This window comes from Rhinoderma darwinii, chromosome 11 (assembly GCF_050947455.1).
Source record: "Rhinoderma darwinii isolate aRhiDar2 chromosome 11, aRhiDar2.hap1, whole genome shotgun sequence".
NCBI classification, from domain to species: Eukaryota; Metazoa; Chordata; class Amphibia; order Anura; family Rhinodermatidae; genus Rhinoderma; species Rhinoderma darwinii.
The window spans coordinates 41512771-41539804 of NC_134697.1; the positions used below are offsets into that span (position 1 = coordinate 41512771).

The 27034-nt window shown below is 41.2% G+C and overlaps 1 protein-coding gene across 17 annotated transcripts in view; it reads left to right on the forward strand.

Annotated features, from left to right (window-relative positions):
- The window catches only part of ANK3 (ankyrin 3), a 520456-nt gene that overhangs the window by 216907 nt on the left and 276515 nt on the right, over nt 1-27034 (forward strand). For 7 of the 17 annotated variants that reach the window (XM_075841165.1, XM_075841159.1, XM_075841163.1 and 4 more), the window contains exon 1: nt 21907-22353. The exons of 2 other annotated variants lie outside the window; for them this stretch is intronic. In XM_075841165.1, coding sequence (XP_075697280.1) covers nt 22240-22353 — 114 coding nt within the window. In that variant the 5' untranslated portion in view covers nt 21907-22239. Of the gene's footprint in view, nt 1-21905; nt 22354-27034 lie in introns of those variants that run through there. 8 more of the 17 variants (XM_075841153.1, XM_075841156.1, XM_075841154.1 and 5 more) reach the window with 6 other exon arrangements.

The following is a 27034-nucleotide window of genomic DNA, read 5'->3' on the forward strand; positions in this document are numbered from 1 at the left end:
CGTTTGACAGCTGTCAAACGACGACGCGTAAATAACAGGTCGTCTGCACAGTACGTCGGCAAACCCATTCAAATGAATGGGCAGATGTTTGCCGACGTATTGTAGCCCTATTTTCAGACGTAAAACGAGGCATAATACGCCTCGTTTACGTCTGAAAATAGGTCGTGTGAACCCAGCCTTAGGTTTGAGAGTATCCAATTCATAAATCCACTTTAGTTCAAGTCTCTTCAGAACCTTCTCTCTATCTCCCCCTCTTCTTATGGAGCATGCTCCATCAATTCTTTTAAATCTTAGCTGCGAGATATTATGTCTAAGTCTGATAAAATGTTCTTGAACAGGTAACTCCATTTTTTCTACTTCTAATTGTGTATTTAAGTTGGTTGATACGTGACCTACATTCTTGGGTGGTCTCCCCTACATATAAATATCCGCAGGGTATCACATATACAATAAAGCTCTTCTGACATGTGAAGAATTGCTTAATGTTATATATTTTTCCTGTCCTTGGATGTACAAACGTACTGCCCCATAACATATTGTTTCAATTACTACACTCTAAGCAGGGAAAGCTTCCTTTCTTATTACCAGTTGTCTTATGTTCAGAACCAATGTCAGCACACACTAAACAGTCCTTCAAGTTAGGTGGTCTCCTGAATGACATCATTGGGGGATCCTAAAATACTGTCCTTCCTGGAAAAATGTCACCTAATATAAGCCAGTATTCCCTCAAGATCTTAGACATTTTTCCACTGATTGGTGAAAAGGTAGATACAAAAGGAATCCTTTTATGAGTCTTCTTATTGGTTTTCTTAATCAGAAGGTGCTCTCTATAATGTTCCCTTAGCTTTATCAAGGCCCTATCTAAGATTGGTTTTGGATAGCCCCTCCCTGTGAACTACTCACACATGTTGTTGAGCCTCTCATCTACTGCTACTGACTATATGGTAATGATTTCACAGTACTTCGTGGATGACCACTTCTATAATGCAATAAGTTGTTTCGATCTGTTAGCTTTACAAACAGGTCCGTGGTCAAACCACTATCCCCTTTAAGGACAACCGTGCCCAAAAATTGTAAGCTCTCCCTAGAATATGTAATCGTAAACTAGAGTTCCGAGAAATGACTATTAATCTCATCTTTAAATGCCAATAATGTCTGTTCAGTTTCATACCATACGAAAAAGATATCATCAATGTACCTCATCCAGCCCCCCACACACTGGAAGAGGCTGGATGGGTACACATACCGCTCCTCGAAATGTGCCATGAATATATTGGCATGTGTTGGTGCGACATTGGACCCCATAGCAGTACCTCTGCGTTATATGTAAAAAGTGTCTTGAAAGAAAATAATTGCACTGCAATACAATTTCCAATAGAGCTATAATAAATTCATTTTGTTCATGGTCTAGGGTCCAATGTCGCAACAACTCTGCAACTGCCAATATACCTTTTTCATGTTCAATACTGGTATATAAAGATACCACGTCAAATGATACCAGAGAACACTCTTTAGAGACATCAACATCCTTCAGTTGGTTAATGAATTGTGTTGTATCTTGAATATAGGATTTTGCACTAGTTGCTCCTAATAACTGACCCAAAAATATAGCAATAAGTGTGAACACAGATCCTATCCCTGAGACTATCGGTCTTCCTGGTGGTTTATGTAGACTTTTATGTATCTTGGGGAGCAGATACAAAACAGCTGTTCGAGGACATTCTACCCGTAAATATTCATATTGTTTAACATCCATAAGATCCATTTCAAATGCATTAGCAACAATAATTCTCACCTTCTTTATAATATCAAATTTAGGGTCATTATTAATTTTAGTATAAATCTGCGTAACGTTCACTTGTCTGAGTGCCTCCTCAATGTAGTCGCTGGTGTCCATGACCACAACTGCACCCCCTTTATCAGCGGGCTTGATCATCAGGTCATGGGCACCAGCGAGCACATCAAGGCCCTCAATTTCCTGTCTAGTAAGATTAGGTTTAAGTAATGCAACACCAGTCATATCCTTCAATTTTTGCATTTTATCTCTCACCAATTGGATATATGTCTCCACAGCCTTATTGGTGGTTGGGGGCTGAAAGGTACTTGGTGTCCTTAATTCAAAGTCACATAATCTCAACTTGCTTATATCACGCAACGTAATCCTTTTATCTTCTTCCATGTTTGAGAAGGATGCCTTTAAACGAATCCTCCTAAAAAAAAACAATAAGGTCAAGTTAACATTGAAACCAATCAAATCGGCCCTGTGGACTATATGAAAGGCCCCTATTTAGTAAGTCCAATTCATTATCTGATAATTCAACAGGGAAGATATTCACCACCAATCTTTTTACTTTCGATCGTGTTATCCTGTCTCTTCTGCCCTCTTTGATGTTTTCTGCCACACCTCCTGTGGCGTTTTCTTTTCCCTTTGTGGTTGCTCCTAAAAAAGGCACGGTTGCAGATCCGGATGGTTGTGAAGGTTCATCCGAGGATTCAGTTTCAGTACCGTATTAGTTGGCCCTCTACGTTTCCTTCTTTGTGTCTGTTTTTTTGAGAAAAACTTGAAAATGCATTATTTATTATGTAGTGCCAAACAGCCCCCCTTGTATATAGTGCCACACAGCCCCTCTCCCTTGTATATAGTGCTACACAGCTCCCTCCCTTGTATATAGTGCCACACAGCCCCCCTTGTTTATGGTGCCATACAGCCCCCTTTTTATATATAGTGCTACACAGCCCCCTCCCTTGTATAGTGCTACACAGCTCCCCCTTGTATATAGTGCCATACAGCCCCCATCCCTTGTATATAGTGCCACACAGCTCCACCCTTGTATATAGTGCCACACAGCTCCCCCCTTGTATATAGTGCCACACAGCAATCCCCGCTGCATATATTGCCACATAGCCCCCCCAAAAAAATTTATATATTGTACTTCCCTCACCCCGTTCCCACGACGGACGGAGCACTGCACATCCTTCAGGCGGGATGCTTGCACAGACCAGTGTGATGCAGTGACGTAATCATGCCGGCCTTCGCAGGGAGTCTTCCCATCGCCTTATAGGCTGCAGGGCTAGCGTGGCCTGCAGCTTATAGTATTCATTTGCATCTGCGTCGTGAGGATGCAGATACAAGTGAATGTGGCTGTCACTAGCAACACCGCCAGGCATGAGGGGACCCGTGCCGCCCGGCCCATAAATATTATGGGCCGGGCAGCGCGGGCCCCCTCATGCCTTGGGCCCCGTAGCAGCAGGGGGCACCGGGCAGTTGCCCTGCTCACCCCTCTAACGCCGGCCCTGTCGGGGCGGTCATGTGAGCCTTGGGCCCCCGGGCGGCCGCTCGAACCGCTCTCATGAGGATCCGCCACTGGATGTATCCTCCACCATGCTTCACAGTTGGGATGAAGTTCTGGTGTTCTTTTTCCTACAAGCATAGCGTTGTGCGATTATACTAAAAAGTTCCAATTTTGTCTCGTCTGTCTATAGAACATTTTACCAGAAGCATTGTGAAACATCCAGGTAGTTTCGGGCAAACCTGAGACTGGCTGCAATGTTGTTTTTTAAAGCAGCGGCTTCTTTTATAGTTTCCTTCGATGAACACCATTCTTGCTCAGTGTTTTTCTAATAGTTTCTAATAGTGGACATATATACATATATATATTTTTCAGTTTGTAGAGTCATCTGAAGATCTTTTGTTGGTACCCTTGGGTTTTTTTCTTACCTCATTTAGGATTGGCCATTGTGCTCTTAGAGTGATCTTAACTGGATGTCCACATCTAGGGAGAGTAGCAACAGGCCTTATTCAGACGAGCGTTGAAATCGTCCGTGTGACAGTAGTTTATCTTACGACTGCATGTATTTCTATGGGGCTGTTCACGCGGCTGTTGTTTTAACGGCCGGGACACACGTTCATCTGAATAAGGCTTTACTGTAGATTGATGTACACTCAGGTCTTAAGTAATGCATTTGTAGAGTTTTCCAGCTTCATGCATCTCTCTAACATGTCTTTTGAAAGCAGTTTGCCTAGAGGCAGGGTTCACACTGATCAAGCTTTCTTGAGAAGAACAGATTTGTCAGTAACCAGGCTTTTTGTGCCTTTATTTAATGGGCAAAGTTTAATTTTTCTCCATGCACCATGGATGATTACTCAATGTATTCAATGAAGACATGAACAGTACAACTGTGTGTTATTAGTTAGATTGTGTTGGTCTATAATTGTGACTTCGATAACAATCAGAACCTATTTTAATAGGAATCAAGCAGGAATCTAGGTAATTCCAAAGGGTGACATTTGACAGTACCATGTTAGGGAAGGAATGACCATTGCTCACCTCAGCCATTTCAGGCCTTTTCTATCTTGTAATTACGACTTTTTATATGCTTTCCTTCTCCTTATCTGTCCCTGTTATAGGACCTTGAAAACCAAGCCCCAGCCACATAGTACTTCTGACACCAGTCCCCTTTTGAAGGTTATTTCTCTGTTCCTCTAATCTACACCTCGTACTCCATGTCTGAAACTCATCCTAACCTCAGAGAATTATTTGAGATGTAAATTAAGGTTTTTCTGCATGGATCCAGCAGAGTAATAATCATTTCCTCCCATTGTCTGCAGGCAGCACTGCAGTATAATCCCTGGTGGAGCATTCTTGTTTTGCAGATGAATCATTTTGTAGCTGTGTTACAAGAAAATCAATACCATGTTGGTAGTTTTCAAGTGGACTAATCATGAGAATTGCAGCCGTATTGTTATTCTTTACATTCAAATAATATGTGATGCGTAACGTGCACTGCTGGATATGACTGTCGGCCGTGAAGTGGAGCAGACTATAGAGGGCCTGTCACAGAGCTCCAATCTGTCATTCTGTCTTGCAAGAAAGTAATGTGCTCTATTTCAGTTTTTCATATAAATATGGATATACCATAAAAGTTAACGGTGTAATCCTTTTTTCGAAATCCACATTCTGATTTGCTAAATGTATAGTTTGGTTTTAGTGCAAATAAAGATAAACTTGAACTGTAGAATTAAATAAAAGGCTCACTGTGTAAGGCTCCTTTTACATTGGCCCATTTCAGGCATAACCACAAGCGCCGATTAACGTTGCAGCTCTTTGATCGGCGCTCGTCTACTCCTTTTACAAGGAGCGATCATCAGCAATGTACTATGATCGCTCGTCCGCTTACATTTCTATCATGTCGGCAGGGAGATGTGCTGTGGTTAACAATATTTTCTGTTGCAGAAACGATACGATCAGCTGATGAACGAGGGTTTGCTCGTTCGTCAGCTGATCGTTCCCCTGTTTACACAGGGCAATGGTCGGGAGCGAGCGTTCTGTGAACGCTCGTTTGCCTGATAATTGGCCCGTATTGTTTGCTTTTATTAGCTACACCATGGCTTATTACAGAAAGCAATAGTGTGCAAACACTTGCCTTTTGTATATTTTTAATACATTTAAAAGAGTCCACACATTGTCCCCAATTTTATACTTAGTGTGGTCTTACATGAGGTAGATTTTCTGCCCGGTTTCGAGCATCGATCGACAGTAACAGATCGGTGCTCGTTTGATCCATTTACATAGAGCAATGATTGGAATGTATTCGATTCGTCCCTATACATTTTGCATCTTGTAGGCAGCACAGATGTGCTTCCAACAAATGATAATGTTTATGGCAGCATAAACTATGCGATCAAACGAGAATTTAATAATGCGGCAGTTAATTGCTTCTCTGTTTACACAGGGCAATGATCGGGAACCAGCGTTCCTATGAGTGATCGTTCGCCCCATTATCGGTCTGTTTAAAAGGGACTTTACTTTGGTACTTACCATCTGCTCCGACTAGTTTACCATATATTTGTACTTCCTTAAAGTCTTAAAGGGTGTCTCCACTTTAAACAACACTTACTTGTTAGATAGGTCCCTTAACAATAAGCTCATCACAAAGTGTCTTGGACCCCCAGCGATCCGCTTTTACCTGGAGAACCTGGCAGTAAGTGTTCAATTTTCCTGCAGCGCCAACACAGGGGAAATCAATAATTACACGGTGTCAATTCATATCAATGTGTTGTCTGTGTAATGCAGGAAAGGACAAGTCCTCCAGAGTGGGGGACGCTCTTTGTAACCACTTTCTAATCCAGCCAAGAGATGAGCATCCTGAATAGATGATCCCCCCTCTATGAATTTAGAATTCCCTAATAGGGTATATTATATTTAGGCGACATTCAAACGAGCGTAGCTGACTCCGGACGTGAAAAACTGCAGTTTTTCACATCCGAGGTGCAGCCCTGCGGGATGCAATGTCACGGATCCCCCATAGACTAGAGTCTATGGAGGGATGCGTGACACGCAGTAAAATAGGACATGTCCTATTTTTTAACGGACCCTTCACATGTTCCGTTGAAACAACGATCGTGTGAACGGCCCCATTGAAGTACATGGACGTTGTTTTAACGGCCGTCACACGGACTACATATACCCTCGTCTGAATGAGCCCTTATGGATAAACACTTTATATTTTTTGAGAGAATGTCTGTCTGAAAATAAATGCAATCTATGTTTTTCTGTTATCAGTCATTCTGTGGCTGAATGCAGGGTACATTAATAGGGTTAACACAAGGAACATAATGGAAAAAAATCTTCCTCTAGATCAACATTTTTTTTCCTGAAATAGCCTCTGGTCTTTGCTTATGATGAGCTCCTTAAAATTGTTCACATGTATTTGCACTAGTTTCATTACTGTAATATTTATGACTTTGTTTCTGTAATAGGAAACTAGGAAATGTGATCATTTAAATAAATGTATGTACATGCATATGCACTTTATGGACTTATACTTTTAAAACTGTTAAGAATTGTACTATGCAAGTAAAAGCTGTTGTTTGCGGTTATCAGTTATGTTATATATGACTGTCGTGTTCCCTAACAGGTTTAATTCGAGGAATAAATGTTTTAAATATGAATATTTATGCATGTGATTTATATGCATTACTAAGGAATGTATGTATGTATATATACTGTGTGTGCAGTGTGTATATATGTGTGTGTGTGTGTATATATATATATATATTAAAATCCAGCACCTCGCCATGCAGTCTGCCTTTACAAACATTTGTGAAAGAATGGGTTGTACTAAAGAGCTCACTCAATTCTAGCATGCTACTGTAATAGGATGCCATCGTTGCAACAAGTCAATGCGTGAAATTTCTTTCCTCCTAGATACTCCATGATCAACTGTGGGTGATATTATTGCAAAGTGTAAGCGTTTAGGAACCACAGAAACTCCGCCACAAAGTGGCACACCACGTAATGTTAGAGTGGGGTCACCGAGTGCTGAGGCGCATAACGCATAAAACTCGCCAACGTTCTGCTGACTCAATAACTGCAGTGCTCCAAACCTCCTCTGGCATTAACATCTGCACAAAAACTGTGCAACAAGAGCTTCATGGCGTGGATTTCCATGGCCGAGCAGCTACATGCAAGCCTTACATCACCAAGCACAATGCCAAGAGTCGGATGGAGTGGTGTGACACACACCGCCACTGGACTCTAGTGCAGTGGAAATGTGTTCTGTGGAGTGAAAAACCACACTTCTCTATCTGGCAGTCTGATGGACGAGTCTGGTTTTGGTGATTGCCAGGAAAATGTTACCTGCCTGACTGCATTGTGCATGTTTTGTAGGAGTTGGTGGTCTACAGTGTCAAAAGTCTGCCGAGAGATCCAGAAGAATCAGTAGAGAGTATTTGCCGTTAGGTTTAGCCATCAGGAGATTGTTTGAGACTTTAGTAAGGGGTCAAGAATAAAATTAGCAGAGAGATAGCGGAAAAGGCGAGAGTAGAAAAAACGTTACAGAAGTTTAGAGATGAAGGGGAGACTGAAGACCGGTCAGTATTTAGCAGCACAGGACAGCTCAAGAGTTGTTTTTTTCAGTAATAGGGTTATAACGACCTGTTTAAGAAAGGAGGGAAAGATTCCAAAAGTAAGAGAAAGGTTAAATATTTTAGTCAGGTGACTTGTCACATCTGGGGAGAGGGACTGGATGAGGTGTCAGGGAATTGGATCACTAGGGCAATAGCAGGATGAGAAGAACAGAGGAGAACTCTTCTGTTATTGGGTCAAATGCTGAAAGTGAAGAAAAGAGAACGTGGGAGGGAAGGGGTGGATAGTACTAGGGGACTGGGAGATAATATAATGCCGGATGTCGTCAATTTTAAGATAAGTGCCCAGGTCTTCAGCACTGAGATCTGTGATCGGCGTCTTTAGGACTAAGGAGGGAATGAAAAGTATCAAGTAGTTTTAGATTATTAGATAGTGTGGAGATGAGAGGTGAAATGGACTTGTTTGGCGCGGTGAAGGGCAGTTGTAAGTTTTGAGCATAAATTTGTAATGGAAGAAATCTGCTAACAAATGCAATTTTCTCCACAGAAATTTAGCGCATTTCGAGCACCGCTGAAGAAAGCGGGATTGAGGCATGTGTCAAGGTTGTCGTCGTCTCTTTCGGAAGGTTCAGAGTTTAGGGGGGCTGATTCATCCAAGGCATTTTTAGAGTGTTAGGCTACATTCAGATCAGCGCAGCTAACCTCGGGCGTGAAAAACTGCAGTTTCTCACATCTGAGGTGCACCCGTGCGGCGCGCGTTGTCACGGATAGAAGGTTTCTTGACATGCAGTAAAAAACGACAGGTCCTATTTTTTCACGGACCCTTCACAGGCTCCGTTGAAACGGCCTTGTGTAAATGGCCCCATTGAAGCACGAGTCCGCACGACGGGCGTTGTTTTAACGGCCGTCACACAGACTACATATACGCTCGTCTAAATGAGCCCTTATTGTAATGTTTGACAGCCAGTTTGGGACAGGAGCGGCAAGAGATAGGGGACAATGAAGACTGTAGACGGTCTATGAGTTGCTGAGTGTTAATGGCACGTACATTTCTGTATGTCTGATATGTCCTGAGGAGGCAGGGAATTTTTGATAGTAAATGAGAGCAGGTTGTGGTCAGAGCTGGAGAGGAGAGCTAATAAAGTCAGATACTGAGCAGAGTCGGAGGAAGACTAAGTCAAGTGAATGGAGTTAGAATGGGATATCTTAAAAACTCCTGTAGGTTAATGTGTACGTGTCGCAATACTTTTTTCCATATAGTGTAAGTGTGTGTGTGTGTGTGTATATATATATATATATATCTATTTCATATTTTCGTTCATTCTGTTTTTATCAGGGCAATCTATACATTTAGGGTCTTCATTATTTGTACATGGTTTAGAATCTGAATATGTATTAAGAGAATTAAGAAAAGCCAAAGAAGAACATTCATAGTGTCTGTTTTAATCTTCTGTAAAACAATGGTCTCATAGCTTAATGTGATTAACCAGATTAATTCATTGTCTTTTTACTAATTTTGCCAAAGCAATCTCTGTCTTAGTCTATCATATCAAATGTCCCAAGCAAAGAATTACAGAAATATACACAATTAGGGCATGACCACACGTGGCGGATTTCCTCCGCAACTGTCCGCATCAATGCCGCACAGAATCTGCGTTGCAGATCTGCTGCGGATCTGCACAAAATGTGCAGTAAATTGATGCGGACTAGCTGCTGCGGACTGCGGGAAAAGTGCTTCCCTTCTCCCTATCAGTGCAGGATAGAGAGAAGGGACAGCACTTTCCCTAGTGAAAGTAAACGAATTTCATACTTACCGGCCGTTGTCTTGGTGACGCGTCCCTCTTTCGGCATCCAGCCCGACCTCCCTGGATGACGCGCCAGTCCATGTGACCGCTGCAGCCTGTGCTTGGCCTGTGATTGGCTGCAGCCGTCACTTAGACTGAAACGTCATCCTGGGAGGCCGGACTGGAGACAGAAGCAGGGAGTTCTCGGTAAGTATGAACTTATATTTCTTTTGACAGGTTGCTGTATATTGTGATCGGTAGTCACTGTCCAGGGTGCAGAAACAGTTACTGCCGATCGCTTAACTCTTTCAGCACCCTGGACAGTGACTATTTACAGACGTCTCCTAGCAACGCTCCCGTCATTACGGGAGCCCCATTGACTTCCTCAGTCTGGCTGTAGACCTAGAAATACATGGGTCCAGCCAGAATGAAGAAATGTCATGGCAAAAAAGCAAGACGCATCCGCAGCACACATAACATGTGCATGACAGCTGCGGACTTCATTGCGGAACTTAGAATCTCCATTGAAGTCAATGGAGAAATTCCGCCATGAGTCCGCCACTGCTCCGCAACAGACAGAGCATGCTGCGGACACCAAATTCCGCTCCGCAGCCTATGCTCCGCAGCGGAATGTTATGCATCGTCTAAACGAACACTTCTAAATAGAAGTGGAAGTCAATGCAGAAACGGCTCCGCTGCGGATTAACGCTGCGGAGTGTCCGCAGCGGAATTTAAGTGAAATTCCGCCACGTGTGAACCCAGCCTTAGAGCTCATAGTGGACTATTAAGTTTCAGATACAGGATATACTATAATTTTATAGGCTCCCCAGAAATATATCATTATGGCTTAACACTTTAGTGGCCGAAGCTGTTTTAAACCTTGACGCCCAGAGCAAAATTGCACTTTTTATTTAGTCTTTTTTTTACTTCTTTGCAGGGGACATAGGATTTTCTTATTATTTAACACTGCAGCTGATATATTTTTATTTTGTAGGTCTACCTTTGTTTTGAAGGTAGTTTGTTCAACCAATTCTATTTACCTCAAAGATTAATTCTCCCGTTCATTACATGAACGTATTGATGCCAGATTACCTGAAACACATGTAAAATGCATTTGTGTCATACAGGATGGCCAATATTGGTGCGTGTGGGTTCAGAGAAGTGTATACATTTTTTGGGGGCATAGTTACTTTTTTTTTTTTTAATTTTCTTTATTTATAATTTGATATTTATGCATTTTTAGAATTTTTTTGTTTTACTCTACTGGTACTCAGGGCACCACCATACCATGTTTATATAATCTTGTCATCCAGGACCCAAATAATGCTGTAATACTTTAGGAGCCAGTAAGGCTATTACCAGAAAAAAGAAAGGATACTTTCCATGGCGACGCTTCCCTCCGAAATCATGACGCTCTGCAGCCTTGAGATGACGTTTCATCCCATGTGACCGCTGCAGTTTGTGATTGGCTGAAGCGGTGACATCGGATAAAACATCATTCCAGGAGGCTGGCCTGAAGGAAGAAACACAGATTTCTGGGTAAGTATAAGATTTATTTATTTTTCTGAGTTGCGTTTTTTACGGCAGAATGGAAGTGATTCCGCCACACAAAATGCAACCTCTGCTATTTGTTGCAAATAAGTAGCGCTTACGCAAATACAATTGACATGCTGCGGATTAAAGACCGCACCGCATCTCAATTTCTGAGCATTTTTTTCCACTCATTATTTGCGCAGCGTGTGGATGAGGTTTGTTCAAATCTGTTGCAGAAAATCCGCAGTATTTAGGCTACATGTGAACTGACCCTTACACTGTGCTTGTATTACAGCTCTGAGCTGCAAGAATATTTTTTTCCATATTACTGTATAGTGTCTGGTGAAGAAACTAGTAAACAAATCATCAGCGCTCTGTATTGTAATTGACTGAAGTTTTGTGAATTTAGGAATATTACACAGGGATTTTGCTTGTATTGTAACTGGACCCTCTAGGATACCTTTACACACACAGTTTTTAGCAGAAAAACCCAAGTTATTTGTGGCATTTTTGGCTGCGATTTTTTGCAGCAAAAAATCCTATGGTGCCATGTTAGCTGGAAGTTATTAAGGAATTATGAAATGCACAACAGTGTGTTTTTTTTGTGCAATTTTTTTCCTTTTGTCTTGTGTTTTTTGCGTCAGAGAATCTGCTGGAAAAAACCTTGTGTAAAGACGTGACTAAAACAAACGTTACCAAAAAAGGCTTGTAAAACATGCATGAAATTCATGGCTTTTACAAGCCCCAAAAAAACGCCACACAAAAAGTGTGTATGAAGGAAGTCTAAAGGGGTTTCTTACTATTACATTTTGTGACATGCCAATAATGCTGCTTATACAGCCCCATATATTGTGGAGCCTTTACGGAGCCACTGAGAAATTGGCCCTTTTGACAATGCTTCAGGCTAGGGCTACACCGGGACTTTGGCTGAAACATAGGTTGCACAGTCAAAGATGACTGTGTTGGCCTGCCTGCCTGCCTGCAGGTAATGACAGTCAATGTGGAAGCCTTGTGACCCAGAAGTTGCTGCGACCGTAATTGCACAGTTGTAAGGAATCCAAATGCGCTGGACTTCCTGCAACTGTGGTGTGCAGTCATGGCAACTTGCAGGTCGCAAAGCCACCACGTTGACCTTAATAACCTGCGATGCAGACAGCTAGACACAGCGATCTTTGGCCATGTGACCTGTGTTGCGGCCAAAGTAGCTGTGAAGCTCTAGCCTAAATCTCATATCTCATCATTCCAGGACATCTTGGCTCAGTGCGTGTTGTCTTCCCCATCCACTTCACCTTCTCTAGAAATGAAAGATGACATAATCATTATCCTCTGGGGGTTCCCTTCTCACTTTTTTTAAGATGTTGCTGTGAATGTGGAGAGAAGAAGCTCAGTGTCGGCTCACACAGCCCATAGGAAAGAGAGATGTGACCTGGTTTTAACTTCTAATGGGCCCCATAGCATCTGCATGTGCTACCTCTATAGTATCCATGCCTATGAATACATTCAAAATATATTTTTCTATCCTCATCAGTGTAATACTTAATTAGGTTCAGAATTATTTAGACAGTCACACAAGTTTTAGCATTTTAGCTGTGTACCAAAACATACTGAATGTACAGTTACATAATCAATATGGGCTTAAAGTGCAGTCTCTACATTTTAATTTGAGGGTATTCACATCCCAATTTGAGGAAGGGTTTAGGAATTACAGCTCTTTAATATGTAGCTGCCTCTTTTTCAAGGGACCAAAGGTAATTGGACAATTATCTCAAAAGCTATTTAATGGGCTGCGTGGGCTATTCCCTCATTAATTCATCATCAATTAAGCAGGTAAAAGGTCTGGAGTTGATTCCAGGTGTGGCATTTGCATTTGGAAGCTGTTGCTGTGAACCCACAACATGAGGTCAAAGGAGTTCTCAATGCAAGTGAAACAGACCATCGTTAGGCTGAAAAAAATGAAGAAATCCATCAAAGAGAGAGCACAAATGTTAGGAGTGGCCAAATCAACAGTTTGGTACATTCTTGAAAAAAAAGGGCGCACTGGTGATCTCGTGAACTCCAAAAGGACTGGATGTCCATGGAAGACAACAGTGGTAGATGATCGCAGAATCATTTCCATGATGAAGGAAAAACCCCTTCACAACTTCTACCCAAGTGAAGAACACTTTCCTGGAAGTAGGTGTATCAGTATCTAAGTCTACCATAAAGAGAAAACCTCATGAGAGCAAATACAGAGCAGAGCGTTCACCACAAGATGCAAACCATTAATCAGCCTCAAAAATAGAAAGGCCAGATTAGACTTTACCAAACAACATCTAAAGAAGCCAGCCCAGTTCTGGAACAGCATGAAACTAAGATCAACCTGGACCAGAATGATGAGATGAAGAAAGTATGGAGATGGCTTGGAATGGCTCATCATCCAAAGCACACCGCATCCTCTGTAAAACATGGTGGAGGCAGTGTGATGGCATGGGCATACGTGACTCCCAAAGGCACTGGGTCACTATTGTTTATTGATGATGTGACTGAAGACAGAAACAGCCGGATGAATTCTGAGGTGTTCAGGGATTTACTTTCTGCTCAGATTCAACCAAATGCAGCAAGGTTGATTAGACGTCGCTTCACAGTACAGACGGACAATGACCCAAAACATACTGCGAAAGCAACCCAGGAGTTTTTTAAGGCAAAGAAGTGGAATACTCTGCAATGGCCAAGTCCATCACCAGATCTCAACCCGATCGAGCATGCATTTCACTTGCTTAAGACAAAACTTAAGGCAGAAAGACCCACAAACAAGCAACAACTGAAGACGCTGCAGTAAAGGCCGGGCAAAGCATCACAAAGAGGAAACCCAGCGTTTGGTAATGTCCATGGGTTCCAGATTTCAGGCAGTCATTGCCTGCAAAGGATTCTCTACAAAGTATTAAAAAAAAACATTTTATTTATGGTAGCGTTAATTTGTCCAATTACTTTTGAGCCCATGAAATGAGGAGGCTGTGTAGAAAAATGGTTGCAATTCCTAAATGTTTCACAGGATATTTTTGTTCAACCCCTTGAATTAAACCTGAAAGTCTACACTTCAATTGCATCTCGGTTATTTCATTTCAAATCCGATGTGGTGGCAGCAGAGCCCAAATCATGAAGATTGTGTCACTGTCCAAATAATACTGGACCTAACTGTAAATTGATCTAAATGAGAAATTCTCAAACAGTTGGTCTTTTTAAATACTGTGTTTAAGAGAAACAATTCTAAGTAAAGCCAATGCCTTTTTCTTACTACAGATCATTGTTGGTGACGATAGATGATAATTTTTCTCTAAAGACAGATTAATAACTACTCATTATTTGGTTGCTTTGGCCAATAAATCCTTAGCTACCCACTGTTAGTGAAATAGAAGCATATAGAATGGACTAGCTTATCATTTTGCATCAACATTACTACCATAACACCATAACATTGAGTGACAGCTCAGAGATGGGACAGACGTCTGGATTACAACCATGCTAACACTATTATAAAGAGAGAGTCAGATTTCCCATGGTTTTGATTTTTTTTTACGGTGCATTAGCAAAAAATGGTATTTAATTAAATTACAGCGCAGATTTTCATAGGGCTCATAGTTTACAATAATGGACCTCCAGAAAATTTCTGTTTCTGACCGTAGGATAGATATTTCTGATCTCTTAAGATCGCTATACACTAGAGATTTTAGAAGGCTGCTTTCTGAGTGACTGGTTATTCACATTTGGTCTGTTGAGGTTGGATGACAATGTCAAGTCAAAATGAGAAATTGGCAACAATTTTTTTTCAACCATTTGTTCTATGTACATAAAATATTGTGCAATGATGCCAGACTGTAAATCAAAAAGCTTCTAGCTAGAGACCCTATGTCAACACCTCCATATACACTTGGTGTGAATATTTTCCATTCACTGACAAATTTCTTGTCTATAGAAAGAGGCCATTGTCATGATACCATTTATCACTCAATGTGGACTGGCGATGTCCTTGAACATTTTGTTGCTTGCATAGTGCTGAATTGTAGATATTTGCTCGTATTGTAATTGTATCGTAATTGATAAAATATATGCCTGCCAAATCGCAAATTGTTGAGGAAGTACCAGATCATGAATTTTGCTTTGTGGTTTACAGCACTGCTTCTAAATCTATTTCTATTGTGGCCTCACCAGCCAGAACTTGGTGAACTTGGGTCTCCCCACTGGTCGTAGTCCATGCCAAAAATTTCAAAACGTACATATATTTTAAAATTTGTAACGTGGGATATAGTCGTTATTCCCCTTTAAAAGACCAAACATAACGGTTATCACAGTGGCATACAAGCATATGGTTTTTTGAAGCACAATAAGCTTAACGGCTATAACACTTTAAGGTTTAGTTCACACCTGCGTTGGTGTGTTCCGTTGTTCTGCTCAGTCAGAGGAGCAGAACAATGGGAATAACGGAAGCAACGGTTCCGTTGCACAGCGAACACTGCCGGCAGCCAACGGAACCCATTAACTTTAATAGATTCCGTTGGCTTTCCGCTATTGTCTCCGATAATCTTGGCTGGATCTGTGACCGAGGCCTCCAACGCAGATGTGAACTGAACTAGCACAATACCTTAAATGTTACTAGAACAAACAGATAAATTCTGTGTCGGCACATATTTCTCTGTTGCAGGCGTCTGGCTATCTCTGAGACTATACCCAGGCTGTGTTACTTCGTACCACTCTCCACCTTCTCTACAGCTTTCTCGTTTTTTTGTCATATGTTTATTTTCTCCTATTCGCACCTTTTTAGGTGCCTTTTATATACCTTACAACCCTATTCTTCCAGGCCCTAGCCACACAGTAGTTCCATTTCTACCTTTTCTAGGGTAAATTTATTATAGGACACCATTGTCCAATATTTTGGTGAACTCGCCGACAAGCAATTATTATAGGACACCATTGTCCAATATTTTGGTGAACTCGCCGACAAGCAATTCTTTCAGGAGGCCTCCAGACCCAACATAGGTATCCTTTCACACACAAGGTCACTCCAGGATCCAGGCAGCATATCCACTAGGTTCCTGCTCTCATAGGTCACCCACCCCTACCTACTCTAATGACTATACAGTAGTCTATCCTTTCCCAGGACTACAGTTACCAGGCCACGTTTGATTCCTCCAGGGCAACCAGTTCCACTGTAGCTTCCTGCCAGGCCCACCAATTATGGGAACCCTCTATACTCCCCTACTAGGCCTACTACAGACTTCCCCCAGGTTTGATCACATTATCGTTCATTCCCCACTCCAGGCTGACTGTCTTTACAATTCCAGTAGACTCCCCATAGAGCGATCACTCCAGCAAGGCAAAATACTTTGCCAATAGCACTGCTTGATCAATGGCCTGCCTGTACTCGCCAAGCCACCCACTTCCATGGCCTACCTCTTTCGGTTCTAGACTATTTGGGTAGTCTGATAGATCATTGTTTGCTCCATGAAGTCTGCCTCCTACTCCACAATACACCACAGAATTATCTGCCTCTGTTCTGCTCAGGCCTGTGTCGTCCTCTGGCATACACCCTCAGTAGCTTCAGCTTCCTGCCTTTTACTGCTCTCCTGCAATTGGGAAACCCACTCTGGCTTTCCAGGTCTTTCCTTTCTCTAATGCACACTACCAGCAGATCTTCCTGCACTCCACACCGTTCAACCGTTCTCCCTCTCTCTGTTTAGGTGCCAAGACCATCCCCTTGAATGCCAGTGCTCCTCTCCTCTTCTGTCACTGCTCCCATGCAACACCTCATCACGGATGACAAAATCCCACGATCTGTGACGACACACAATGTCACGATCTGTGGGTATGTGGACCCACTGGGTCATACCGCCGTAGCGGGATAACAGCTGGCCAAACAGTGTACCAAGTCAATGTCTATATAGTCCAAGCACAAGGGTACCTGTAGCAGTTTAGACAGTAGTAACGGCTAAGCTCAGATGGGACCTTGGCAGCAGACACCAGGAGTGGTGTAACACAGCAGACGTGACCGATGGCACAACATGACTCCAACTTTCTAATGCACAGGTACAACGGTAGCACAGGATACAGGTAGCAAGTACGGGAAAACTGGGAACAGGATAACACTAAGGGACCATTTGCAAGACTAACATGGGTAAACACAACAACGCTCAGGCAATGAGTGAAAGGGCAGAGCCCTTTTTATAGTCCAGGGTGATCATGGGCTAATTGATTATTTTCATGTGCGCGCCCCCTACTGGACACAGCAGAACGGAACGGAAGTGAGCGCTGGTGTCTCATGGGGAGGAGATGCGGGCCAGTGCTCACAGATCCATGGCTGCGGCCACCGGAGGGTGAGTAATTCCGACGGTCTGCGGCCGTGGACGCTACACAGAGCATTGCTGTCTGCCTGCTCCAGGAATCTGCAGGACAAAACAACAAGACAAACAAAACATGGCAGACATTAGACAGTCTCCTAAAGTGCCAGGTAACTTATTTACAAAAAGAATAGGTACACAATGAAACTCAAATTAACACAGAGCCAATAAATGTAGTACTAGCAGAACTACATATGAGCATCTGAAAGATGCCTTTATATTGTATATTTCAGATATTCAGTTGTTATCTTGAGTGTTAGGCTGGGTTAACACGACCTATTTTCAGACGTATTGGAGGCGTTTTACGCCTCGAAATACGTCTGAAAAAAAGCCTCGAATATGTCGGCAAACATCTGCCCATTCATTTCAATGGGTTTGCCGATGTACTGTGCCGAAGACATGTAATTTTACGCGTCGCTGTCAAAAGACGGCGCGTAAAATAACAGCCTCGTCAAAGAAGTGCAGGACACTTCTTGGGACGTAATTGGAGCCGTTTTTCATTGAATTCAATGAAGAACAGCTCCAAATTACGTCCGTAATGGACGCCCCGCAAAACGCGAGTACGACCAATTACGTCTGAAATTCAGGAGCTGTTTTCTCCTGAAAACAGCTCCGTAATTTCAGACGTAAATGCAGTTATCGTGTGCACATACCCTTACAGTCCTACCAGTTCCCCAATATTACTTATATATACCCTTAGTTTCCAAGCTGCTATGATACTACTTCTGGGAGTGAATATTTTATTTAACTTGGAAATGTTTATAATTTTTAACAATATATTATAGATCTGTAATCAGAATTTTGTACCAACTAAGTTAAACCAATAAAAATTGTTTCTAGTTGTATTCTCTGACCACTGATACAGAACACATTGAAATAGGTGAACTTCCTTCTTAAATGTCACACTAAAATAAGTGTCCCCTGTGCATATATAGCACATATATTGTGCATATATAATGCTGTTTTTTAAGCAAGTTATCAGGTTTAGTAAACCCATTAACAGATTCTGAGTATTAGTGGTGTCAGGAACCTTATCTATTGTTCATAGCGTAGAGTAGCTACAAAGAACGTCTCTTGTTCTGGAGGACCCAACAAGTCTGCGCGTTACACTGACAGCCCATTAAAATGAGAATTGTGTAATGCTTTATTTTCCCTGTGATGTCACTGTGTATTCCATTATTTTGTGTTGTTTCATGATAAAGTACAAAGGAATAAGGGTGGTGAGTATTTGTTAAAGGTACAGTTTATTAACAATGTCTCAGCAGATTAACTATTTAAATGATGGGCTTGTCTAACTAGTATAGCTTAGGCTGGGTTCACACCTGTGTTGTTGTGTTCCGTTGTTCCACTCCGTCAGAGAAGCAGAACAAGGGAATGACTGAACCAACTGTTCAGTTGCACAACGGATACCGCCGGTTGCCAACGGATCCCATTGACTTTAGTGGGTTCCGTTGGCTTCCCTGCGCTATTGTCTCCGGTAAACTCAGGCGAAACCTGCTAGATCTGCGACGGAGGCCCCTAACGGAGCCTCCGACGCAGATTTGAACATAGCCTTACACGTTTAATACTTCCCTTTAATTCCATCCCAGTCGTTTTATAATCACATTAGTTGTTCAAAACATTTTTTTTTTACAATTTTTTTATAAAATTTTTATGTACGCATGCCATCCCATGATCACGATCATTTATCTTTTGATTTCTATATATTTCCGCTGGCACATCTAAAGAAAACCATAGACTGCCAGTTGCAACCATCTGCGTTATAATAGGTTCATGTAGGGGGTGCAGATGAGGACTTCTGACAATCAGAAACAATCATGATTCTGTAAAAGATTTATTTCAGTGTTCTTTTTCTTTTGTTGTAGAATATTAGAAGGATCCAGCCCCCAGCGGGCCAGCAGCAGCTCCAAGTTGGCGATCTTTACCTTAACTTTTAACGTATTAAATATACAGTGGCAAAAATTTTTTAGCTTGACTTTTTTAATGTCTTAATGGGTTTTTCCCATCGAAAGCAGTTACTACACCAAGAAACCGCTATCGGCATGACTTAATGATTTTTTTATATGAAGTATATTGTGAAAAATAATTTGTTCTTACTTCTCTACATAATTATCCAATGTTGTATAAAAGCTGAATCTCCACTTTAAGGGGTCCTCTAAATCCATGTTCTTGATTGTAAGAGATTAGAAAAAGGGTCTTCTTTTCCCCAGAAGCAGTATCACTCTTTTCCATGGACTGTGTTTGGTATTCAAGTGAATGGGCTGAGTGCAATACCAGACACAGCCAATTTAAGAGAGTGGCGCTGTTTTCGGATATAAAAGCAAACCTTTTTTTTAAATCTCATACAACTCCTTTAAAGAAACATTAATTGTACAAAATACATTAAAAACTCAGGAATTCCTGTCTGATATTGCTATAAAAACTTTGAGAACTTTATAAAGAATTCCTATTTATATGCCTAGGAGATCAGCCATTCCCTCTCTCCTCCTTTTCACAATCCTACATAAGACAACCAGCCTCTGTCTGTAATTGGAACCCGCCCCCTTAGCTGGGTCCAGCCCCCTTAGAAATGAGCACGTGTTCTCCGCAAGATTTCTGCAAGAATATTTCTTTCCGAAACATGAAAAAAAAAATCTAAATCCCACACACAGGGCAACATCTGCTTGGAGTTTATATCTTTTTTCCGTGTTTGTTTGGATGTGCCCCGGGTACTCTGATATCCTCCTACTGAAACATAGTGATAGGGTAATTGGCTTCCTATGAAATTGGCCCTAATGTTTGTGTATGAGTGATAGAGACATTTTATGGTGGGCCCCAATGGGGACAGGAACTGTACAGCGCCGCAAAATATGTTGGCACTATATATACAAAGGGAAATAAAATGTATCAATGGTTACACACGCATTTGTCCAAGACATAAGTGTGGGATCCCTGCTCCCAGAACTCGACCACTCAAAAGGTCTGGCCTGACAATTAGGTGGAGTTCCCCTAAGGCCCTGTTCACACTGAGCTTTTTGGCGCAGAAACCGCTCCGCAAAACTCGGCAAAAACCGCCCGAAAATGCCGCCCATTGATTTCAATGGGAGGCGGACGAGTATTTTAACCGCGAGCAAAAAAAACTTGTCGCGGTAAAAAGAATTTTCCTCCTGCAAAAAACTCAGTGTGAACACAGCCTTAAAATCACTGCTGATGGATCTGATGTTTTATTTATTATCTGTAGTAATCGGCATGATCACATTAACTTTTGTTTACTGTTTTTTTCTCCATGTAGCATGACCTAGTTGATGGACCCCATTTGGTAAAATGAATTTTTCATCTGGATTAAAAGTATTTGGATAAACCAGTTACTGCTCCATGGATATTAGAAGGGTTTATTGGTCTTGCGTTACGTATATGCTGGCATCTGGATAAACCATGCAGAGATTAAACAGGCTCAGCATCGTGACAGTATACCCATCCTTGATGAAAAGTGGAATAGTCTAAGCCCGCGTATCATGTGATTGTTGGATGAAATGTTTTTTTAGGTCACATTTCTAGATTTTGTAAACAAAATAAAATCTGGAGAATAATACAATCTCCTTTAATTTCGGTACAAAACCTTTTCCTCTGCTATTTTGGTGATATAAACCTTATTTTGTGCATTTCATTTCCGTATTAGCATTTGCTAGAACGATTTTTAATTTTCTTCTGTGTACGTTCCATTAATAGCTCCGGCTCCGGGGCCAACGTACGGCTATTTTTATACACGTGATGAATATTCAGAAGCTGCAGATGCTATGGACTCAGGTGGTAATAGATGTTCAGGTGATTGGAGGAGGCCTCAATGCAACTCATTAATCCATAAGAATCAGTCAAGAGGTCTGGAAAATTAAATATCAAAAATAATAAAATGACGTGTGCAAATCTGCATTGATTTATATTCCTGCTATTGCTTTTTTCTGCAGCATTGTGTTACAATGGGTGTTTTATGTGTACATTCTTCCGAGACCAAAAAAAAAAAGGCTATATTGCACCTCCCTCTATGAATTTGTTGTCATTCGGGAAGGGGGGCAGCATCCAAAACACACAGTGTTAATAAAGCCCTCCGCCACATTGTGTTCTGCATGATGCGGCTCAGGGATTGTGATTCTCTTTTCTTATTATTTGCTCTATATTTTGCAGCAGCTTTGTGACAGTGGGAGGATGCTCTGTATCTTGGGTTCTGAGACCTATGCAAGGACGCGTTTTGGTCCTAAGCTGATAAAAAAGTAGATGTTCTAGCTTCCAGCTCCTGGATTGGGAAGCAGATTGTGATGCTGGGTCTTTGCATGTGCAGCTCCACATGACAGTTCCTCTGCATAGAGCATCATTAGGAGCAATCCCCCTTTACTGGAATCACTTAGACACTTCCAGCTGGTAGCAGGGGGATACAGCAGTCAACCCGCGCACTCGGCTTCAGCTGTCTTTTTCATTGTACTTATGCATAACAATGACTGGGAATGCTCCAGGTACTAGAAGGTAGAGGAAGGGATGTGAGCGCTGGATATTTACACCGGTCATTATTTTCATCCTGAGCCTGCGTACTGTGCTTTCAGCTCTGTCTCTCCATTTGTTGGAGTCTTCCCTGTCAAGCTGGATAGAAGGTGCATAAGGGTATACCACCTATTTCTAGGGACCCTTGTTACATGGGATATTCTCTCTCATAATGGCTCATGCAGCATCCCAGTTAAAGAAGAACAGGGATCTGGAGATTAATGCAGAGGAGGAAGCAAAGGAGAAAAGGAGGCATAGGAAACGCTCCAGGGATCGGAAGAAAAAGGTATTATTTCTGCATATGACAGATGGATGGCTGTATGTTGATTTCACATGTGTAGATCCAGCCTTAACATGGCGTAAAAACCCCAAAAATAACATTTTGCACTGTCCTGACTACTGCAGAGATGATGCAGGAGGTGTGTGCGCGCTTTACACACATGTCAGTCTTCTTCATGGGATTCCAAGCATCCGATTCCCACTTCCATGGCTTAGAGCTTCAGTACCCATTTTTCCACCATATGTTATGCAATGACTTACATAATAAAATTAGCGGCTGTTTTCTGTTATAACAAAAAAAATATAAATACATATATATTATAGTGCATTTAATTTGTGTATATGCATTTAGCAATTCTGATCAATGCTGTCCAATAGGTTTGTCGTGTGGATTTAGTGTTTACATTGAATATATAAATATATGTATTTCTTAACCCATTTACATATAAAATGCATATTCGTATACAAGTGCAGTTTTGTATGTACATTATAGATAATCTATATATTTTCTATATCCGTGGATCGGTTTCATAAGTTAAATGCTGCGCTGTTCTACCACCGCCGTGACCTCATTCTAAATTGTTCACTATGACAATACAATGGCACTTGTTCGTGGGTGACGTCAAATTTTTCGGACACTGTTGCTGAATTATTCATTCGATACAACACCTTTAAGATTAAGCATTTTCTCCTGCATTTCTGTTGGTGTCGGAGACTCTGCCTGGGACAAAGGGCAATTAAAATTCATGTCCCTATAGAGGATTGTGTAGACAGTGGGGGAGACTCTGTCCTCCGATTTGGTACATGAGGCCCAGCAGCATTTTTACTCTCATGAGATGCAATTAATAATTATTGACCAGGAGGCCACAGACTAAGCCCAGCAGATTGAAGCTATAGGTTTTTCCCTTTTCTTTTCTTTTTATCATCCTTTGTGATATTCCCTGAAGGACAGATAATCCTAATTTCCTGAAAGCACTCCTGCATGAGCTCCCTCAATGACATGTAGATTTGCTGCAGTAAATGTGCACCCCCTGTCGTAGCACATGAGGCATCCCACTGCTTAGCTTCCTTTTTGGATACACAATTCCCTCATAGGAACCCACGACCTATTGTTATACGTGACATATTTGAGACGCTGTTTCATGCCTGGGATGTACCTAGGTTTTATAATCTGATGTTCGTTATTGAATCTCTTCCTTCTTATCAACCTACATTAATTTCCCCAAAACGACATTGAGCGCAGTAATGGAAATATGTGACATTACTTGTCAACCTTGGCTGATCATTGTAGTGGATCGGCCATCGTGTTCTCAGTGCCCTTAGCAATTCTGTGTATGATCTGGATGTTTATAGACCTGGCAGAAATTGGAATGGAAGGTACAAGACAATGGTTGGCATAGCGTTGCGATTTCAAGAAAAATGCTAGATTTAATAGAGATTAATGGATGACTGCTGTATGTATGTATCGATACTGGAGACTGATTGAAATGGGAGTTTGTTGATATAATTGTTAATGTTATGCATGTTATATAACTTAGGATGTATACAAAGCAGTCATACACGTGTCTAGTGCCAAAATATGCAAATACATGCTGGGTGTAGACATTAGATACAGCAATTGTAGTCTGGACAGCTCCAAGTAATGAAACTGACTCCTGGCCAAATCCCTTGATAAATGGCTGTTTGAAACGGTTTGGGCTTCTGTTTAATAATAAGTGGATATTACTACATTCAGATCATTTTGTAATATTTTGCAGAGTTATTTAGCTGGTTTAAAAGTACAAACTTATTGCAACTCTGCAACCTTATTCTGCAGCAAATAGTCACTGTTCACACAGTGCCCCCCTAATGTTAGTCGTTTAAGTCATCATTATCAATTTGTTAACTTTAAAACAGAATGACAATAGTAGTAACATGCATCAGGGTCACTGCTGAGATATAAACTGTCCTTTTCCATTCTTCAAGCATTTTTCTATTACCAGAAGACCACCTCCTCAGTATAGAGGGGGAGAGAGGACTGAAAGGGTATACATTGTGGTGTGTAATGCCTTTGTCTTTCCAGCAGAGCTTTGATCATGTGCCTGGGTTGACTGATTATATATGAGGCCTACAGACAATGCACAATAAAAGGACATCCTACCCATATTCATAGAGGCCCATTTATATGCTAAATAATCTGCCGTTTCTCAATACCAACACTCCAAAATATGGTGTCCTCCTTGTCAGTGGTGATATGGTTACAAATTCTAGTAACTGAGTCATGTGTATCACTAAATTGTAAGTTATACACACTCAGCATCTTACATTATTTTTTATAAAAAATAAATAAAGTACATTGATAGACATATGCATTAGTGATATTCTGTGTAGCGCATATATGCCATTAATATATACTGCAGTGGTATTATAGTGTCTCTAAAGACCTTCAATGGAGACAGATTCACGGTCATGGTTTTGGAATTAGATCAATCAAATGTTTCGAGCGCTCGAAGTGCAACGTTTAAGTCCATTATAACAACATTTATGTTTGTGTAAAGCAAAGGGTGTGGTTTGGCGTAGTGGACAAGTCCGTTTTTCTGTTTCCTGCAGTAAGTTAAATACATCTAAAGTAGTGGAAAATGCCTGCACTTCTTCCGGTCCATGTTCCAGGATTATTCTGTGTCATTAAGATTTACACTGTTAACATAATTGTATTGTTATGGTCACAAAGGGTTAGTAAATAGTTCTATCAATTTATTGCAAGCCAAGGCTGTGATTTAGGGGTGATAAGAAAAGCCCATGTCTAGCTGAAGAGGTCCATAGCATAAGAGCTACATAGGTATTAAGGGCATTTTAAATACTTTAAAGTGATTATCCAGGATTTTAAAATTGATATCCTATCCTTAGCATAGACCATCACTATTAGACCGGTGGGGTCTAAATCTGTTCAAATGGCTCAGGTGAATGGTACAACGCTATAATACCAGGCACAGCCACTATGAAAGAAACCGTGTGTACAAGTACGAACCAGACTGAAACGAATGTAAACAATGAAGAATCTGCACCACTCGCATGAGTGGCTCAACCCCTTCAAACATCTGATCGGGTGGGGTGCCAAGAGTCGGACCCCCACCGATCTATTATTGATGGGCATCAATTTTACAGCCCTGGATAACCCCCTAAATTGACCTTCTGTTGATAAAAAGTGTGTATTTTTGGCATTCCTTCCAGTGGTATTTGTCGGCATAACTCATCTGCTTTTCAATACAAAGGAGAACCTCAAAAAGTATGGTGTAGTATTTGGTTTTTTTTTAGCAATGGGAGTCTGGCATACAGTTACATGCATCCGGGCATAGGTTCAGCGCATACGCCAGGAGAGTTTCCCAGCACGTATTTCGGACATTACCTCATATGGCACATTTATCTGCATTATATGTCCCCCTAGTGAATTTTTTTTTTTTTTGCTATATAGTTATTGCTTAAATGAATTAGTTTCCCTGTACCTGCATTTGTTATATAATCATCTTCATTTATGAATGTGGACACTGCAGTATTTAGCTGATATACAAGCGTCACTATTCATATTAGTTGTTCAAATCCTTTTTGTATTTTAACCATGTAAACTCCATGGCTCATAGACCGGATAGTGGATTACAGGTCAATACGATATGGAAAGATCTAAATAAAACTATAGTTGGGGGAATCCGTTATATACATTATCATACATAAACCGTTTAATTAGCCACTGATGCTTCCTATGTCCTTTCTTAAAAGTGTGGGAAACCCCAGCCACGTCTCAGCGATTATTCTCATGTGCGCATGGGATTAGTCCCCAATGAGATGTCACCTGAAGATCATGTGTGAACATCATCTTATCTTCTCTGTAACAGCTTCCTCTCTCGGTCTGTCTTGTTGCTGTTGTTTTTCCCACATCTTTAAGTGGTATGTGCTCTATATGTATATCAGGAATACAAATCGCACTATGGAACATGTAATGCCAAGGGCTGTTCCAAAAACATGAAGATATCAAGGGACAAGACCATAATGGTAATGCAAAGGTAATATGCGGCCATCAGACTGACTCTTAAGCAATATATATATACTGTATATTCATAGTTACATAGTTGATAAGGTTGAAAAAAGACACAGGACCATCAAGTCCAACCTATAATCCTACCTTGTTGATCCAGAGAAAGGCAAAACCCACATGAGGTTGATGCCAATTACCTCATTAGAGGAAAAATTCCTTCCCGACTACAAATATGCCAACCAGAATAAATCCTTGGATACTAGTACTCCTAACCTGTAATATTATTATATTTTTTTAAAAGAGTCATCAACTCCTTAGGTGAAAATAACATGTCTACAGCTTGTGGTATAAACGGCACCTGGAATGGCCACCATGTACGTTTAAGGGATAAACTATAATGCAGGGTAGGAGACCTTCTCCACTGGAGAGCTCATTCCAGTCATTTCATCAGTGTGTTATAGGACATATCCATGTTATACAGTTTTTATAAGACTTTATTGCCATTGCAATATTTGTGCATATAGTAAATTGATCTTGAACCATAGGTTTCCATTTGCATCACCATTGATTTCAATGGTGACCGATTTGATTCAAATGGTTTCAGTTTGTCCCCGTTGTGTAAGGATTCCGTAGTTTTGACGGAATGAATAGCGCAGTTGACTACTGTATTGATTCCGTC